Source organism: Pteropus medius, unplaced genomic scaffold (assembly GCF_902729225.1).
Source record: "Pteropus medius unplaced genomic scaffold, Ma_sr-lr_union100, whole genome shotgun sequence".
NCBI lineage: Eukaryota > Metazoa > Chordata > Mammalia > Chiroptera > Pteropodidae > Pteropus > Pteropus medius.
In genome coordinates, this window is record NW_024351543.1 from 5,992,421 (window position 1) to 6,011,093 (window position 18,673).

Sequence of the window (18,673 nt, forward strand, 5' to 3'; positions counted from 1 at the left end):
AGTGAGAGGGAGTGGGGGAGGAAAGAAGGAAAGGTAAGAAGGAGGAGGAAAAGAAAAGGCACTTTTAAAGCACAGAAAACAGGAAAGACATCAAAATACACACAGATTTCTATTAAGAGACAATAAAGCCAAAGCCCAGAGTGCACTGGCAGAAGAGAGAGGGGCAAGAGGTGGCACTGGAAAATTAGTCCATGGCCAGATGGTGAAGAGCATCAAATACCACGCTTCAGAGCTCAGACTTAATTCTAAACCACAGGGAGCCCGCAAAAGGTTTTTTAATACAGTGGTAGAATGATCAGGTCTGAAATTTGGAAAAATAACTATAGCAGCAGAACAGAGGAGATTGAACCTGGGTAAACGCAAGTCGAAAACTCAGCCCTTATTGCTGTGAGAGTTAACACTTCTCCATCTGTCGTGAGAAATGATCTGAAACTTAACGAAAAGGTAGTGAGGCTCAAATAAAGCTCTATCAGTGTCATGGGATCTTTTTTCATGCTGTTTTGGGCTTGATGCTTCATTTTCTTTTTCCTTTTAGTTTTATTCAGAGTTGTTGCTCTTCAGAAAGGTAGTTTTGTCCCCCCAGAGATAAGCTGAACTGGCTCAGAGTAATCTTTCTGTCTCTGATTCTCTAGCTTCTGCTCTAATTATCCCTCCAGCTTGTGGGTTACGTTAATCTTTTATAAACTAGGTTGCAAAATGTACTTCCCTCCAGGATCCCAGAACTAGCACTTCATCGAGAATGTGGGGCTTTAGGGGCCTGCACTGTAGACCAGGGACTTATTTGCGGCCCCCTAAATAAGTGAAAAATATGATCAAGTTCATACGCTAGACTTTCTTTGGTTTAAATTCAAGCACTGCACATTATGAGTCACTTTAGAAGAGAGCTGTCTGCTCCATCACGGCTAGAAGCAGCCAGAAGAGGCACTGGAGTAGGCAGCCAGAGCTAGTGGACTGTTGGTATTTGTGGGCAGGACAGGGAACTTTCCAAATACAGAAACGTTCCCTTTTTATCATGCCACTAAGATTAGCAGTCAGTTTTCTTTTGGGGATAAACTTTCCATGAAGAAACTAAGTTTTTAGTCATCTAGGACAGTTACTGTGACTAATCTATGTAGAGAACTAAGCTGTGCTCCTGGGCGAGTTTTGAGAGTCTAGCCTGGCTCCCTCACTGGCTGTGTTATTTATTCCTTCTTCGAAGCATTGCAGCAGATGATTCAAACTCCTGTCAGCACAATCACAAATGACTATATTTCAGACTTCCAAGGGTGACACTAGAAATGTTAAATCCGTAAACCCATCTCACCCAAGGGTTGCCCACTCTCCAAGGCCCCTCCAGGGTCCAGACTTACTGCGTGGTCAAAGGCCACTGCGTTGATGACCATGAAGTTCTCCAAGTTGTACTTGTAGGGGGTATAGTTCCCATGCCAGGCCACAACATTGAATGGGGAGACATTCTGATTGCAAAAGAAGGAGAAAAGGGTGATCTTAGCACCTAATGCTTCTGTAGCTGTGATTCCACAGTTTGTACTTGGCATCACTATTTTTCGATTTGATTTTATTCTTATAATTTAATAATAGCATCTTTTGGGAGAAGTGTAACCCTGAATCATTCTGTGGTTGCTTCACATACCCTCAAATCATCCTTCCTCTAGCCACTAACCCTATTTTTCCAGTTCATAAGCTGCAGCTGCCTCTGATCACATGCGTAGCAGAAGCATAGTACATTCTCTAAAACAGCGCCTTTTCAGCAAGTTTTAACACAACTGTGAGAATCTGTGGATACCAGCAATTCTCAGGCCACCAGGGCCACCCTCGGGGTTTCCTGGTATGAAGGGCAGGCATGTGCTGTGACTGTTCTCTAGGTAACTGCTGCCTAGAGTATCTTCCATTAGACACAGTGCTTGGGTGGTGAGTGCAGGATGGCAAGAATGTCTCTAAGAGTTCCAGCCCCAAGAACTTGAGATTTGAGGGCAATCCTAAGGTGATGCTTCTTGGGCCTGCCCTGGCATAGGAGAGGATCAATGCTCTGTTATAGGAAGGTTGTCCCTACTGCAGATATGGGTCTGTGCTGGAAACGACATCAAATTCAGAATGTTCTAAAGACTTTACTGAATGGCTACTCACAGAGGTGTGATATGCATTAGTAAACTGCCTAGAGATGGTGTGGTACCTGAGCCTAACAATAATGTGAAGACATCGCCATTCCTAGCCCTGTGAAATATGGGAAGGAAATGTTATAGGATTCCAGCAAGAGCTAGAACCATGAATAAGGGGGCTGCCCAGTGGTATACTGATAAATATTTCACAACTAGCCCTCTGGAAAAAAATTAAAAACTCCAATTTATAGCATTTGCTGATTTCTGGGATATACATACTCTTATTGTGATCATTTTTGAGGTACCAATGTGATGTCACCTAACACAAAGCTAGGAAGAGATGTGTATATCAAGTATTGCAAGTAGGTACGAACTGGCTTAAGCATGCCACTGGGGCCACTCAACAAGAACTGAGATTGTGGAGGGATGAGGTCACAAATAGGGAGGAAGAAGGGAAAGGAAAACTCCAACTTAGTTTTCCTCCCGCTCTTTAATTTCCTCTGAGGACCTCCCACTGGTTGAACCCAACCAAAAGCCAGCTGGCTAGGGAGCCTGGGTGATGCAGTCCACATAGGTCAACCTCCCAGGGCACAGATCATGGTAGAAAACGGAGAACAGATCAGAGGGAGCTTGCACAGAGAATAACCAACACAGGGTCCACCTGCAAAATGGAAAACATTGGAGCTGCTGGCCACCTCTAGAATGATGGTTCTCTGTCAACTCTATGTCAAAAATAATATGGGGAACATATGCTTAAAATGAATGCGTATTTCCACACCTCTCCCCAGAGGTTATCATTTTTGCCCAACTGGAGTGGTATCTAAGGATATACATTTTAAACAAGCCACCCTGAGAATCTTTTATGTAAATGGTCTCTGAACCACATTTTGAGAAATCCTGACCCAGAGAACATGAGGGTGATGATGTGTCAATAAAGGTGACAATTAGCCCTCAGGGGTTAATTTTAAGTGCCAAACAAATTGGCTTCTACCAGTTAGCATACTTTCTAGATGCTATCCAATAACATGCCTTGGCAAAATATAAGCAATAAGTCAAATGGGAAAAAATAAAGCATATTGACTATAAAGAATATTGGCAAATGAGATCTTTGGATTATTTTGGTTATATGATTACTTTGTTCTAATATATATTCAATACATTAAGGAATAGTATACTATATATCAATTATATACTGTGTACTATATAGTATATACTAATACATATAATAATTATATATTATATTAGTATATATGACGTTATAGATTACATGTTATTATTTTATTATTATCTATGCCTTTGCTCATCTCATGAGTTTACCAGGCTGGTGGTATAAACCAAATCATGCTATGTTAACTGTGTTCTACTTGTTTTGTGTCAATTCTTGCTAGTTTTTGAAATATGGTGGCCATTGATGGATATAAATCTTGAATGATCTGCTTCTTAATTTGTTTCCCTTTTCAGAACATGTTATCCTGTTTGTATGTTTCCCCCACCATTTACAGAGAGCTACATATCCCCACTTTATTGTCTACACATAACCAATTAACTTCAGAAAACGATCTCCCTTCTATTCACAAAACTCATTTCCACTTGTATGCCTTTGCTTAAGCTTTTCCCTTTCTTCTTTATTTTTTCCTTGGTAAGTGGAAAGAGCATGGCCTTTGGTGTCAGACAGAAATGTGTTCAAATGCTGGTTTTACCATTTACTGTGACATTTGGTAAATTACTTGTCACTACTTAGCCTGTTTCCATGATAAACAGTACTTTATTTGTAGAATCTTAGTGGTGAAGTAAAGATTAAAGAATATAGTATGTGTAAAATATTTAACACTGGCCTTGGTAATCGGTAGGTACTAAATAACTCTTTGTCCCCTACCCCACCTATAGACCCTCTTATATTACCTGTTTGGCAGCAAACAGCTTGCCCTGGTATTTATTAATCACAGTGTAACCACCTGGTACTTGGCGATCTTCATACCAGGCAACAGGTATCAAGAAATCTCGAGGATTGGCCAAACCATTGGCTCCTAGAACACCCAAAAGTCTTTTAGATACTTCTGAAGTCACATAGGAAAAATGTCCACAGTTGCACACAGTAAAAGGGTTTTCCTGCATGTCACAATTTGTTTTCATTGTTCAAAGGCTCATTGGATTCCTAGTCTGGTACTTTTTTTAGGAGGACCCAAGGGATTTGGTCAGGAAAAAAATCATGAAACTCATCATCATGCATCACATCTAGCATCACCTCCTAAAGTTGTAGAGTGAATATGGTTTATAAAACTACCTTACATGCACTATCTCACCACTACAGGTAAGGGGAGCAAAGAAGAGAAAGAGACTAGAAAAGAGGACAAGGGAAAATCGTAGAATATTAGACCTTCTTCTTTCCAAGAAAATCCTGAGGACTCTAGAACTCATCTACAGTCCTTGATCCACAGTCCTTGAGAAGAAAAGGTTACATACTGTTGCCCCAGATGTGCTCTGCTCTTCAGAAAGAACTCAGAATCAAACCGAGTCTGTAAAACCGCTCTCCAGCCTGACAAATCTGTCAGGGAGAAAGTACTCAGGACTTGCCTGCTTACCTTTGCTTTGTGAATATTTTCCCCAGAGAAAGAAAATAAATCAAAAGACCAAAGATGAAAAGCATAAGTGCAAAAACATAATTTAACTCTGAGAGGAGAGACCTGGGGAGTGTTTTATCATTTGCAGCTCCTGGAGTTGAAAAAAAAAACCAAACTCCCAGCTGGTTAGAAAATTATATATATTTTCCAGAGGGTACATGTTCTGTGGAACCTCAAGGCTGTGCTGACTGCAGGGCAGCAGGAAGCCAGGCCAAAGTGGGAAGAGCGGGTGGTGAGCAGGATGACAGACGGCCCACCATGGCTCCAGCTGCTCTCTGCTGCCTCCCACCTTCCTCTGACTATTTGGATCCTCCCAGGGGACTGACCAGAAGGCACATGCTGGCCTGTCCTGGTTTTGCTCTAAAAAAGCTGTTGACAAAGAAGGGAAGAACTGGGAGGTGTGGCCACCACCTTCTGTAAACATGCCAAATATGAAACCAAGGGCCAATTTCCCCAAATATTTTTTTTCACTCTAAATGATGTTTTGAGAGCAATCCCTCCTACCATCTTCATTTCTCTTCTGCATGCTCTGATTCCAGCTTGCCAGAAGAATCGAGGGTGGGGAGATCTTAGGTCACTTTTCAAAGTTTTAATCTGCCACATGGAAGCTGCGGTTTCTAGCTCCTTCATAGCACCGAGTGATGTACCTTTTTTGACTGTTAAGTGTGTAGATTTTGCGGAGTGTGCTCAGTAGAAATGTGGGTTCGTATACGATGTCTCTCAGTATTATTCCCCTTTCCATAGGAATATAATTCCTGTGATTTTTATGGCTTTCCCCACTTTATTGTCTACACACAACCAATTAACTTCAGAAAATGATCTGCCTTCTATTCACAAAGCTCATTCCCACTTCTATGCTTTTGTATGAGCTGTTCTCTTCTCTTTCAGCTTTATTTTTCCTCATCTTTTCATCAAGAATTAGCCAAATCTCATCTCTTTTCTGAAGCTGTTCCTGGTGATCTGGCCCACAGTAACCCAAACTTCTACATCCCATAAAGTGTACACTGTATAGCCAGAAGTTTATTATGTACTGTCTTGCTCTCCAATGGTATATATACTATTCTAGAGAGGAATTTATAATAGGTTGTCTTGGGTCATTTTCTGTTATGGGAAGAGGCTTGTGTTACCCTTGACAAGGTTCCTGTCATTACCCTCAGCACAATGTGGATGCTGAGACAAGCTATGGATTGATACACTGATGAGCTAATTAATGAAGATTTTGTTTCATCGGTTGGGTCAGCCATACTGCCTGGAGCCACTGAATCTCAAGATCTGAAAAGATAGCCTGGCTTTGCTCAGAGAGTTCTCATGGGTCTCTAAAATTCCCAGCTATTCTTGGTCTAGAGAAGAAGTTGTCTAGAGAAGAAAGTTGAAGTTTGACTGAGATAATGAAGGAAAAAGGATGCTTAACTCTCATGCAAGTATCTGTGTCCTATCTCTCAAGACAGGTTTGGAGGCTTGAAGTGAAGGTTTACCAATTGGTCCCAGATCAGGCAACTCAAAGTGGACGCCGTAGACCTCTAGGATGTAGCCCCTGGTCTCCTCGAAGACATCTATGCTGAACCGCATTCCTCTCTGGAACAGGAAGCATTTGTATTTGTATTTGTATTTGGAACAGGAAGATTTGGTATGCCTTCCCAAATCATGCCTGTAGTTATAAAGAAGCCCCAGAGCCATAGCCAGCCCCATATGCTCAAGTAATGCTATAGTCTGTTGAGCTATGTTTGAGAGACAGCCAACTCAAAGCTGAATTAGAAATAAAAATTTAACTCCTAATAACATCCGCGATCCAAAACAATTCTAGTCTATTCTCTTATTGGGTTCAGGGATAACCATGCTTTGATTTAGCCAAATTTTTTTTTTAAAAGTCCATGTTCACTGCCCTCTATTCACATTCAGGGCCTTATCTAGAGTGCGTATAAATATTTAGGAAAGTGAACTGACGATGCTCTGTGCTTTGTGATTTTGTGCTATTTTAAAACAAAGCAGGCACCTAAGCCTGCTTACTCTTCTGCACAGGGAGCCTTTGCCCAGACATGACAGAGAAATTTTAGAGTTGGAAATAGCAACGGCTGCAACATCTGATTGCTCCCAAATTAGAGAGGCAGGGAGAAGGGGACACATCGTTCACCTGAATGACGCAGATCTCCTTGGGCTGCACAAGCATCTTGCCGAACTCCGTGTAAATGAGAAGTTTCCCTTTCTGAGGAACTAACAAAGAGACAGGACAGCAGTGAGCATCTTTTTTATGCAAGAACCACTCCATGAAGAGTAAAAGGCTTAAAGGCTGCATTTGCTTTTTCATTCCCAATGAAAAGAGCTTTATTGAGTCTCATAGGGAAAGATCTATATTCTGACAACTTAGGTTAGCTATTTTATTATCTAGAAAAACGTGATTGAAAAAAAATTGACTGCTTTTTCTTTTCTTTTTTTTTACTTGTCAGATAAGGAGTTTGTGGATTGACAAAAAGGGAAGCCAAAATAGGACAGAAATCACCCATTTCTGATAGTTCCAGCAGGAGGCTGGCATTTACATGTCTAATGTCTACACCAAAATGTTCACTCCAAAATACCAGTTCTAAAACCATAAAAAAAAAATGGGCAGACCAGAGAAATCTCTAATAGACACTCCATTTTAGATGCTCACATGAAAACCTGTATTTAAATTGCAGATATCAGTGACAGTCTTTTCCTGGGCGGGTTTGAACGCACATTGAGTTACCTTGATAAGTTAATCACATGTTGGTATCACCCTTCATTTCTTTTCAGCTGCCCAAATCTCCTGTGTTAGAAGGATCCAGCAGAAATGGGCAAAGACAGAGAAACCAGGAAATAGAGTAGGGGTTTTGAGGTACACTAGGAATCTTTTCCAGACCACCAATTGCTTTTAGACCTCAGTCTGTAGATTTCACTAAATAAAACATATTGAAGGGATAAAGGAACATAATATGTATAAAGTTAAAGAGCAGATTGTGTCTAGGGCTCAATTCACAGTGAAGAAGTCTGAAATCTTCAAAACTTACCAATCAAGAAGTCTCCATCTGAATTATAAAAGCATCTGAAATGTATAGAATAATTCCTGTGATTTTTAGTTTTAACATTATCCAGACAAATGAATCCACTGCACAAATTATTGTTTAGTACACACTATGTGCCAGGCTTGGTTCTGGGTATAAAACGATGTGCAAAATGACCCAGTTTCTGCTGTCATGAAGCTTCGAGTCTTGTAGCAAGTCAGACAGCATCAATTACAGAACTATGTCGTTGCAAACTATAATGGCACTATGAAAGTCAGGTTCAGGGGAATGAAAGAATAGTGGACCTGATCTAATCTGAGGAGTCAGAAAAGCTTCCCTGAAAATCTGAAAGAATCATCTAGGCAAAGGTTTAAGGAGAGAGGAGAATATTCCAGACAGAAGGAACAGCATGTGCAAATGCTCTGAGGCAGGAGGACACATTGCAGGGTGAAAGAACCGAATGAAGGTGGGTATGGCTCAAGTGGAGAGAAAAGAAGTGCCAGATATGAGGTTGAACCCAAAGAAATATCTCCTCTGCCTTGTCATAGGCTATGATCTTCGCCCTGACTATGGCTCAGAGAATTAAATGACTTGCCCAAGGTCACTTAGCCAGGAAGAGTGGAATTGCCTTTGGACATAATGGTCTGGTTCAAAAATCACTACAATATTCTGCTTCTCAAACAAAAGGCAAGCCTGCCATTCACGTGTGTTTTTCTGATTTAAAAAAATCTAATGTCTGATTTCTTCTGTTTAGGAACTTTAAGCTTACACAGTTATTAGCTGAAGCCAGTCTTCATAGTCAGCTTGACCTGCCACCAATAGGTGGCCGTAATGAGCATTCAGTGCGACTTTGGACTCAAGAATAGCCTTGGGGAACATTAGAAATTAAGACTATTTTAACCCAAACCTGGTCAAGGTCAAAATGCCTCTTGGACTACTCCCGCTTTCCAGTGCCCCATCGTCTCTTTTCTATTTGCACTGTTATGTAACATTCTCATTTGTGCCACAAGAGTCAGTCAAGATAGAAATGCTCATTTATTGTTATTATTAATAAATGTATATCAACATTGCTCTGGAGGAAAAATAAGAAAAACAACAACCTGGCTTTTACCCTCTGGCCAACAGCTTGTGGGAAATGGGGATGTCCTGCCCCAGAACTAAGCCATTTACCTATCCTCCATGGAGGTATTGCAGAGGAAAATGTGGATGGCAAGTCCATTGTTAGACCTGATGTCTCCAGCTCCACACAAGGTATGCAAGCCCTGGGAGAGAGCCACAGGAGAGGGAAGGGTGAATGTGAGTAGTGCCCAAGAGGCCAGCCCTCCTCCTTGTCCCTGAGGTCCCTGAACATCATGAGGCAAGGTCCTAGTACTAGGGTCTTCCCTTTGGGACTAGTGAGATATTCACTAGTCACCGGGATCCAGACTACCTCTGGGGAGCCTGGAATTTACTGACTTATGTTTGGTAAGTGATGGCTGATCCTAGTTGCCAGCCACGTCTCTAGATCTGGATTATTTTAATGACTGCATCAGAGGACCTTACAGAGCATCAATTCATTACATGGCATTTTATCAGTTTGGTGCTTAAGATCAACTTGAATGAGAGTTTCTGTTGGGTAAAATCTGGGTAAAATCAGGTTTCTATTGGGCAAAATCTGGGTAAAATCAGGTACCAAGGAGACTTGGGGAAGAAGGTTGCAGCATTAGGGACGAGGTAATGCTCTCAAATATACCACACTATGTGAGAAGACCTCTGCTAATGAATAGGGTCAGCCCTAATTTCTGTAGAACAGGACAGAGGGAAGCATTATGACCAACTATAATCCTTTCTGCTGATAATCCACAGTCCAAGAAACCTTAACACATTGGCCTTCTCAAAACAGCCCTCGGCCTGAAACCTGCAGATGAAAAGCTCAAAAGGAGGGAGCTCTGCTCCTCCAGACATCCATCATTCACATGGGGTGGATTTCTTCTTGAATTTTAACTCCATTTGCAAGTTTGGGATCTGTTTAGGTGAGTCTACACAGGGTTTGGAGCATTTAATACGGATAAGAAGTTCAACATGATCCAAACACTTGGCCTGTGGCTGGGCACCTGGACGCTCCCTAAGTAAGCCACCGACTGAGGCTGGTCTGCAGAATCTTCCACTGGCTTCTTCGAGCCCCCTCTCCTTGTAATTCCTCTCCTCCTTCCCTACATACGCCTTGCTCTGAGCGCAGGTGTTCCAATACTCTCAGCACCTATAACTATCAGGCAGAACTTCTAATCAGCATTGTACTAATGACAGTTACCACCCTGAGTTGATGCTATTCTAGCCCAGGGGTCCATTTTGGGGAGTTCATGAACTTGGATGGGAAAAAATTATATATTTATTTCACTAAACTCTGACAGAAATTTATCATTTCCTTCAATCAAGGTGAATGATGTGAACAACAAACCACAGCAGTATTAGAAGTGCCTATAAACTTACCACATAGAAATCGTGGATATTTTTATGTCACATTAATAGTTATTACAGATATCCCAAAATATCATTTATGCTCATACTTCTAATAACCATAGTTATTAGATCGTTTTATAGATTTTGTGATTTAGTGCATTAATAAAGAAGCATACATATTACTATAAACCAAGCCAAATTTATTTAAATATTTTTATCATTGTATTTCAATATAATCGGCTTCTTTGTAATTTTATGTAATTTATTTTATGCATTTGAGAACACAGGCTTTACCAGACTATCAAAGGAGTCTTTGTTCCAAAAATAAAGGAACCTGAAGAAAATAAAAGCTCAATTTCCGTTAGCTGTTCAGAGAGATGTAGTACCCTTTGATGTCGGGGGCCATATGGTGCCTGTAAGAAAGACATCCCTAGGCCAGCCCCAAAGCAGAGGCAGGTGGTGCTGTGTCGGTTGCCTGCCTCTAAGGCTGCTTCTGCTTGGCATTCAGGCTCCAAATGGCTAGATGGATCACTCACCATGGAAGAGAGGAGAGAAGTGGGAAGGTGTGGATAGCATTGACTTACACTCACGAAGTCCATTTTCTTCTGAGACACTTTCGGAATCTCAAATGGTTTCCACCTAAGCTGGAAAAAAATACACATACAGGAAAACTATTTCATAAAAGGAAGCCACAGACTTTCTAAATAAATAGCATCGATTGTACAGGAAAAGGACAACTGCTCCCTATGAGGCTCTGACTACTGGGGATTTTGTTATTTTAAATTTAATAGTTATCCATCATTTCCTTAAAGGGCTCAGTTAAGTTCTGTGTGTATATGGAGGGTGTGTGTGTGTGTTTAACCTATATGCATATATACTGTCTTCATTCTTTAGCACTTTAAATTTAAAAAATTTAAAAAAAGACCAGTGCTTCTTATTTCAGAAGCTGTTTGTTTCTTTTAACATTTTGCTCAGGCACATCAGTGCATTTTGACTGATGCTGCTTTTAACTCTATTTATAATCAGATCCCTTTCCTGGCATGCCAGTCTCTCTGTGTGGGCTCCTGACACTGCAAGGGAAGCTTCTACTTCTACTTCCAGCCCTTGGAGTTTTGAATTATTTCTTGAAGAGAAAGGAAAAAAAAAAAACACCCAGCTGAGATTGGATTTGATAAATGCAGCACCAGGTTCAATTTTTTTTCACCAAAACCCGTGTTTATCCACAGGCTGCCTGACTGACTGATGGTTCAGTTTAAATCACAACGATCTCTAATTTAATAATGAAATGATCTAAGGAAGTGGGAGGAAAAATCAGCGGGTTCAAGCCGTATTCAAAGTGTCAGCCCAGTACTTATTAAACGACTTGGCCTGACCTAGCCAGGCTGGCGGCCGATAAACCTAGCACCCTCAGGACATCTCATGGAGTGACCGGCACCCCGAGGAATGGCTCCACTGGCAGCCTGGTTCAGGCAGGCTAGGTCGGGCCTCCATGAGGTCATGGGGCTCAGCTTATTCCGTATTTCAGAGAGGCAGCCAGAGGGGAAAGCAAGCAGCAAGTGGAAAAGGCAGCACTGCCTTTCCTGACATACAAAATAGCAGCCTTTATTTCTTAAAAGTGATACAGAATTCTCACATTCTGGGACTACTTACAAGGAACACAAAATGTTGATTTGAAAAACATTGTTGAAATCATGCTTCATAAAGAAGGAAAAGGTTTAGGACTAATTAAGAATATTTCCTGGGGGAGAAGGGGTAACCCAAGAGCAAGAGTCTAGGAAAGGGTTTCTTAGCCTTGGTACTATTGACATTTTGCATTGGGGAATTCTTTGTTGTGGGGGGCTGTTCTGTGTATTGTAGGATGTTTAGCAGCACCCCTGACCTCTACTCACTACATGCCAGTAGCACTCTCTCGAGTTGTAACAGACATTGTCAAATGTCACCTGGGGAACAAATGTCCCCTGGTTGAGAACCATTAACACAGGAGGATATTCCCCTGACATCAGGAAGGGCCACAGCTAAGCACCACTGGCTTTTTGAGGGGAGGTTCTAGTCTACTACTAACCATTACCTGCTACTTCCCTCTATGGCAGCAGTGTAGAGCTTGTATACCCAGGAAGACTGATTGGAAGATAATACTACCTCGAATCTTGGTTCTAAGAAGAGTCATTGTTCTAGATTTCCCAATGGAAGGGATTTAAGTATCAGATCAATGGTTGCCTGGGGAAACTTATAGATCAATCCAGAGATTCTAAACCCTGTTTACCCATAAGAATCACCTGGACAGTCTTTGAGACCCACGACCAAATTAAATCAGAGTCTGTGAAGGTGGGGCCTGGGCATCTGTATTTTATAAAAGCTCTTCTAATGTGCAGCTACAGTTTAAGAATCAGCAAGCCCAACTCAGAGATTCTGTGATTCTTATATTGCTAAACCAAAGATCAAGTTCAGAAAAGCCCACTCAGTCAACCGAACAAGCATTTTAATCAATCAAGTAAATTGGGGTATCTTGGCAGTGACATGCCAATTACCAAATAGTAAGGATGTTTAAATAATACAAGTGTAAAGATTTACAAACCTAAAAGAAAAGAGAAAGAAAGAAAAGAAAGGAAGGAAGGAAGGAAGGAAGGAAGGAAGGAAGAGAGGAGGAGCCCCAGAAACAGGGCAGCACCATCTCATTTGTTGCACTGAGACAACACCTGTGTAGATCTTACTCCAATCAAAATACCTGTTGTGGGCAGAAATAAAGCCCTGGCCCCTCGAATAGGTTTGTCTTCTGTGAGTGGGAAAAACTGAACCAGAGAGGCTGATGTAGGGAGCATGCCTTCAATAGAGCTCACATGCTAAATGAAGCAGTGGCCTTGAAGAACCTTCCCTAATACAAAAAGTGATGCCTTCCAGATGATGGAGATAGTATAGGGAAAGGAGTAGTTTATCTGCTGGATCTGATGACAGCAGATTTTACAAGGCCTATATTCAGCATATCATGAAGGGTGATAAATACCCTAAGGTGGTTCTGATAAACCCAGTACCCACAAGAAGAAGCCAGCTTTGGATCTTCAGACAAGAGATTCTGTTTAGGAGCTTTGGTGTAATATCTTGCTAAATGTGAGGATGGAGATCTGGGGAAAGGATAAACAGGAAGAGTCCATAGAGGGAAGGGTAGAAACATCTGCTGAATCCAGATGTTCAGCTTAATTGCATGTTGTGGAACAGTTATCCTCTGATCCAAGACCAGCCCAAGAGGACTGTGCATTAGGCAGAGCCAGGAGACCTGAGTTCTGCTACTGCCTCTGTGTCAAATGATTAAATGAATGAATAAATACCTCAAAGAACATGACCAAAGCAAATTTGTGAGATTTCTGGAAGTCAGAATGACATTCAGGCAACAGCTAGTAAACTGACAAATGTTTCTAAAAGTCCAAAGATTATTTCTAAAATGTAAATCAGTTCTTTTCACATGTGAAAAATCTTCAGTTCTTCCATATCCTTTCTGATTTTTTGTCCAGTTGTTCTAACAACTGTTGGGAGAGAGGTGTTGAAGTTTCTACCAATAACTGGGAATTTGTCTAATTCTCCTTTCAATTCTATCATTGCTTCATGTATTTTACAGCTGTATCCAGCAAATTCTATTGGAAAATAAACTTTTGCTTACTAGAAATGATGTGGTCAAAAATAATTTGAAAAGCACATTCAAGGGAGTCCAAAGTTAGAATTAAAAATTCTTTCAAGTTACCCAAAGAAGAAGACAGAGAATCAGTGGCCTCATTTAATGATTAAAATTTGGAAGTCATGCTCAGGGATGAAAAGGAAACCAGAGAATTAACTTCAATTATTTCCAGAGTCAGAAGACCAGGAGCTGGACTAGATGACCCAAGTATCCTTTTCAACCCTGAGATTCTTTGATTTACTGAGATTTCTGCGCCCCTCTCCACTGCCCCCAATTGCTTTGGATTCAACTAGATTAAGTAAATTAGATACTCTCAACAACATTGGCTGGCTAGAGTAGAAGTTGGTACCATCATTAGAAGTTGGTACCATCACCCAAGAATTTGGAAGTAACTTGTAGATGTAATAGTGATCACACTATGGTGGCAGTTATTAGTGTAGCTATGGCTGGGAGAGGCCCAGGGTAATCCATTATAGTGAGTTTCAGTTTACACTAGGGAAGGTGGTTGTGTGTATGTGTTTGGGAGGGGGCAGGGAGGTGTGTGTGAATAAAATAAAACAGTGGCTCATTGAATTCTTCAGCAATCTTGCAATTTGAGGAAAAAGGCAAGATGGTTGATGGGGAGAGAAATCAGGCCTTGAGTGACCCATTAGAGTTCTTTGAGGTAATAGGCAAGAGCACAGCTAAGGAGGATTCAAGTCACTATACTTTATTTTGACTTTCAAAAGTCTTCCACGAGGCTACAAAAAAGGTGAACCTTTATGGGATTTGGATGACATTTTTTCACAGGAAGGAAGCTGGATTCCCTTTCCCTTGAGTATAAAGCTAAAGGCTTTACATCCATTACTCTGCACCTAGTATAGAGCATGAAACATAGTAGTCAGTCAATAAATATTTGTTGAGTGACATTTAATTCTCATAACAACCCTCTGAGACTCGTATGATTATTATCTCTATTTTAGAAACGAAAACACTGATAGTTTAGAGCAGTTAAGTTTTTTGTTTTTTTTTTTTTACTAAGAACAAATGCCAACACTCTTTCAGCCTCTCTTTGTAACCCATACCCTAAGCCCTTTACTCTCAGGTTGTCTTGAGCTGCTTCCCAAACTATTCATGATCCTTGGCTCTTGAATCCAGGCTTTGCCTCCTTTTAATAATCTTGTACTTGGTCTTCCAATCTGATCTTATTTATTATTCCTCCAGTGCTGAGTTGCCCTGGCCTAGTCTAACTCCTGGGACCTGAACCCTGCTAAGGTCTTCAGTATCAGCATTCTTATCCAATCTCCTTATGTTAATTCATTCAAACGATTTATTGAATGAAAACCTGTGTGCCAGGTTTTATGCTAGGTGCTGGAGGTGAACGTGACAGCCTTGGCCCTCAGGGAACCTATTGCAGAAGACCTGGAAGCGTGGACACTTTCCAATAGGAAAACAAGGAAATAGATAAGTAGAGATGACTCTGGAAGAGATAAATAAACAGGAATGTTCCCTTAGGAATGAGTCCTGGCACAGGGCCTATTTAACATTTTCGTACATAGAAAATAAGAGACAGTCACAATGAAATAGTCTGGTTTGCAGACAGTTCCAACATCTTTCCAAGGAGTAAAATGTGAGTTGATGAAGATGCAAAGTAAAAAGAGCCAGCAAGCTGTCAAAAGAGGCTGAATGGGGCAATGTGCATTGCAATGTTGGCAAACGCCAGTGAGTGCATTTAGGGAAATAGAATCTAGTCTATTTACAGGCTGATGGGATCTGAACTATCGGGAGAGTGTAATCAACAAGCAGTTGTGATTCTATTATTTGGAAAAAGGCACGTGCTGAACACCGCCAGTTGTATGAAGATGGTGAAGACCTAGCTCTCAAGGTGTGAGAAGGTTAGAGTCTGAGAAAAATTGAGGAAGGGGATCTTTAAAAATGTTGTTGTGGGCCATATATGGAATATTCTTTAATGTTTTCAGAAGAGGCAAATGAAAATTGAAATTATTTTCAATTACTTTAGTCTCTGGCTATATGGGACCCTGGACCTTACTTATTTACAAATATGTACAAAAAAAAAAAAGACTGGAAAGAAAGAAATCACAACATTAGACGTTGTTAACTCTGCATCAGTGGGATTATTGAGAATTGATGCTTTTATGTAAGTTTTGAATAAAAACATTTATTAATGGTGGGGGGTACATTTTGTTGTTTAAAGAAGGGATGTATAGTTTCAGTAGAGTGGTTGGGGCAGGCTGAATTGCAAGGAGTTAAAAGCTTAACGAGGTGGGAAATCCAAGACATTCTTGGAGGGAAGAGGCTTTTTGGATGGTGAGACCTGAACAGTTTAACAATTTAGACAGCAAATATCCTGCAAATGTATACTGTTTTGCACTATTTTTGATAATTTGCATGTCCTGGAATCAGAGGGAACATCAAGATGTAGTCTTTAATTAGCTTTGAGGTGTTCATCACCTGGTCCAAATTATACAGGTTGAGAACTAAAAGGTAATTTCCTCAGCTTAACCTTAACTGGGTCAAGACTGACTTTCCAACAATCAAGAGTTTGACATGTGGTAGTAAAAACGGTAAACTTGAAAGGTCTCTGACTCTTAAGAGAAATGCTGATTCAGGAATGCTAATTGAAACCTGTAAAATCACAGTTGATTGGATGCAGATTTTTTTGGCTAAATTCTGAGATTTTAGAAGTTAGAGAAAGGTAAATGATGAACAAAATTAGGTATATTTCTTAGGTGAGATATTAATGGATTGAACCTATAATGTCCAGAGGCTGATTCTAAACACACTCGAGAATTTTTTGCATTAATTCTTAGACAATTGATTAAATGCACACTAAAAGAAAATGAAGGTTTTCTGGGTATAACCCCAATCTTCCTGGAGGGTATAAAAAAGATGACAGTAATGATAGTATATCCCACGATGTCCTCTGGGAGGAAATATTAGATAATTCTCAGGTCTTCAAATTCTCAGAAATAACTAACGTGTGGAGTTGGTGAAGCTGATGAATTTTTTAATTTGATCTGTGACAGGTGAAGACATATGTACCATACAAGCTTCAGCTGGGACGAACTGTCAGATGGGTACCTAAATATAATTTTCTCAGACTTTCTTGGTAAGAGTCTAGAGTACATGCTTGGAAAAGGTTACAAGGGGGAAAAAGTGATGAATGCAGATTGCTGTGGTTATTAATGAAGCATAAAATTCTATCAGAACAAGTTAGCTTCCATCAGTAAGCCACCTGTACCTCAAAAAATCATTGTAAAGGGGTATATTCATGTTAAATAAAATGTAACAATAGTAGTCATAGAAATAATATATAATAAAAGGATAATACTGAGCATATTACATATCATACTCACAGTAGAGTCACTTTTTTCTTAAAGGTTAGGTTTAAAACCTAACTCCACCCTAAATAAAATTAGATAAAATAAGTGGGGCTTCACTGTTGCCCCACACAATCACAGTAAAATCTATGAAGATATATTAAGGTAACAGAGTCTTATATGACTTGTGTGGATGATATGAGCAGGCAGGGGCAGTGGAACTCCTCATTCCACCCCTAGTTATTAAATAACCACAGATATTTGATAGTTATATTAAAGGCTTCAGTATTTGGATTCCAAATATCTGCCTTTGGACTTTTCCTGTAATCCTTCTTAAGTCTAGCTCAATGGTTCTCAAATTTAGTGTACATAAGAATTACCATAAAGGGTAGCACACACAAAACTCTGTATCCTATACTTTATGAGTGATTTACATGAATTTTCAGAGATAATTTTGTTTATATTTAATTTTTGTCTTATTTGCTAATTTTATAACCACCCTGTTCCTTTGCATAATATGAGATTTGGCTCTATTTGATAGAACTCAGAAACTTAGTTGGGGATTTTATATGCCACCTGAAGATAAGAATTAGAAAACTTATTGTGATCGAAATATCATTTTAACCTTCCAAAGTATATAATAAATGCTTAATTTCTTTAACCCAACCAGGAATCCTACCAAAGTACAAGTATCCATCCTTCATATTTTCTAATAGAAGATGAAATCACATAATTAACCAGTCAGGTCTATTTATTAATTAAAAAGAAACAAGTAGAATCAACATAGTTAAAATGACCATATGACCTAAAGCATTATACAGATTTAATGCAATCCCTATCAAAATCCCATTGGCTTTTTTTTTTTTTTAAAGAAATAGAACAAAAAATCATCAGATTTTTATGGGAGCACAAAAGACACCGAATTGCCAAAGCCATCCTGAGAAAAAAGAACGATGCTGGAGGCATCACTCTGCCCAACTTCAAATTATACTACAAAGCAACAATAATCAAAACAGCATGGTATTAGCAGAAAAACAGACACTCAGACCAATGGAACAAAATCAAGAGTTCAAAAGTAAACCCATATTTATATGAGCAAATAATTTTTGACAAAAAAACCAAAAACATACAGTGGATAAAGGAAAGCCTCTTCAATCAATGGTGTTGGGAAAAACTGGAAAACCACCCGCAAAGAAATGAAACTATCTCTGCACACCAAAATTAACTCAAAATGGATGAAGGACCTGAATATAAGACCTGAAAAATGCATAGAAGAAAACATAGGAACAAAACTCAAGGACCTTGGACTTAAAGAGGCTTTTATGAATTTGACCTCAAAAGCAAGGAAAGTTAAAGCTAAAATAAATGAACGGGACTACATCAAACTAAAAAGATTCTGCTCAGCAAAAAAAAAAAAATCGTCAACAAAGTAAAGAGACAACCATCCAAATGGGAAAATATATTTGCAAGCAATGCCTCTGATAAGGGCCTAATATCCAAAATATACAAAGAA

The 18,673-nt window shown here is 39.9% G+C and overlaps 1 protein-coding gene across 1 annotated transcript in view; it reads right to left on the minus strand.

Annotated features, from left to right (window-relative positions):
* Positions 1-18,673, minus strand: part of HGD (homogentisate 1,2-dioxygenase) — a 39,910-nt gene that overhangs the window by 8,029 nt on the left and 13,208 nt on the right. The window contains exons 5-11 of the mRNA XM_039843127.1: positions 10,758-10,817; positions 8,905-8,996; positions 7,741-7,775; positions 6,849-6,928; positions 6,193-6,292; positions 3,999-4,123; positions 1,350-1,454 (exon numbers count right to left, since the gene is read on the minus strand). Of these exons, the coding sequence (XP_039699061.1) occupies positions 1,350-1,454; positions 3,999-4,123; positions 6,193-6,292; positions 6,849-6,928; positions 7,741-7,775; positions 8,905-8,996; positions 10,758-10,817 (597 nt within the window). The remainder of the gene's footprint in view (positions 1-1,349; positions 1,455-3,998; positions 4,124-6,192; positions 6,293-6,848; positions 6,929-7,740; positions 7,776-8,904; positions 8,997-10,757; positions 10,818-18,673) is intronic.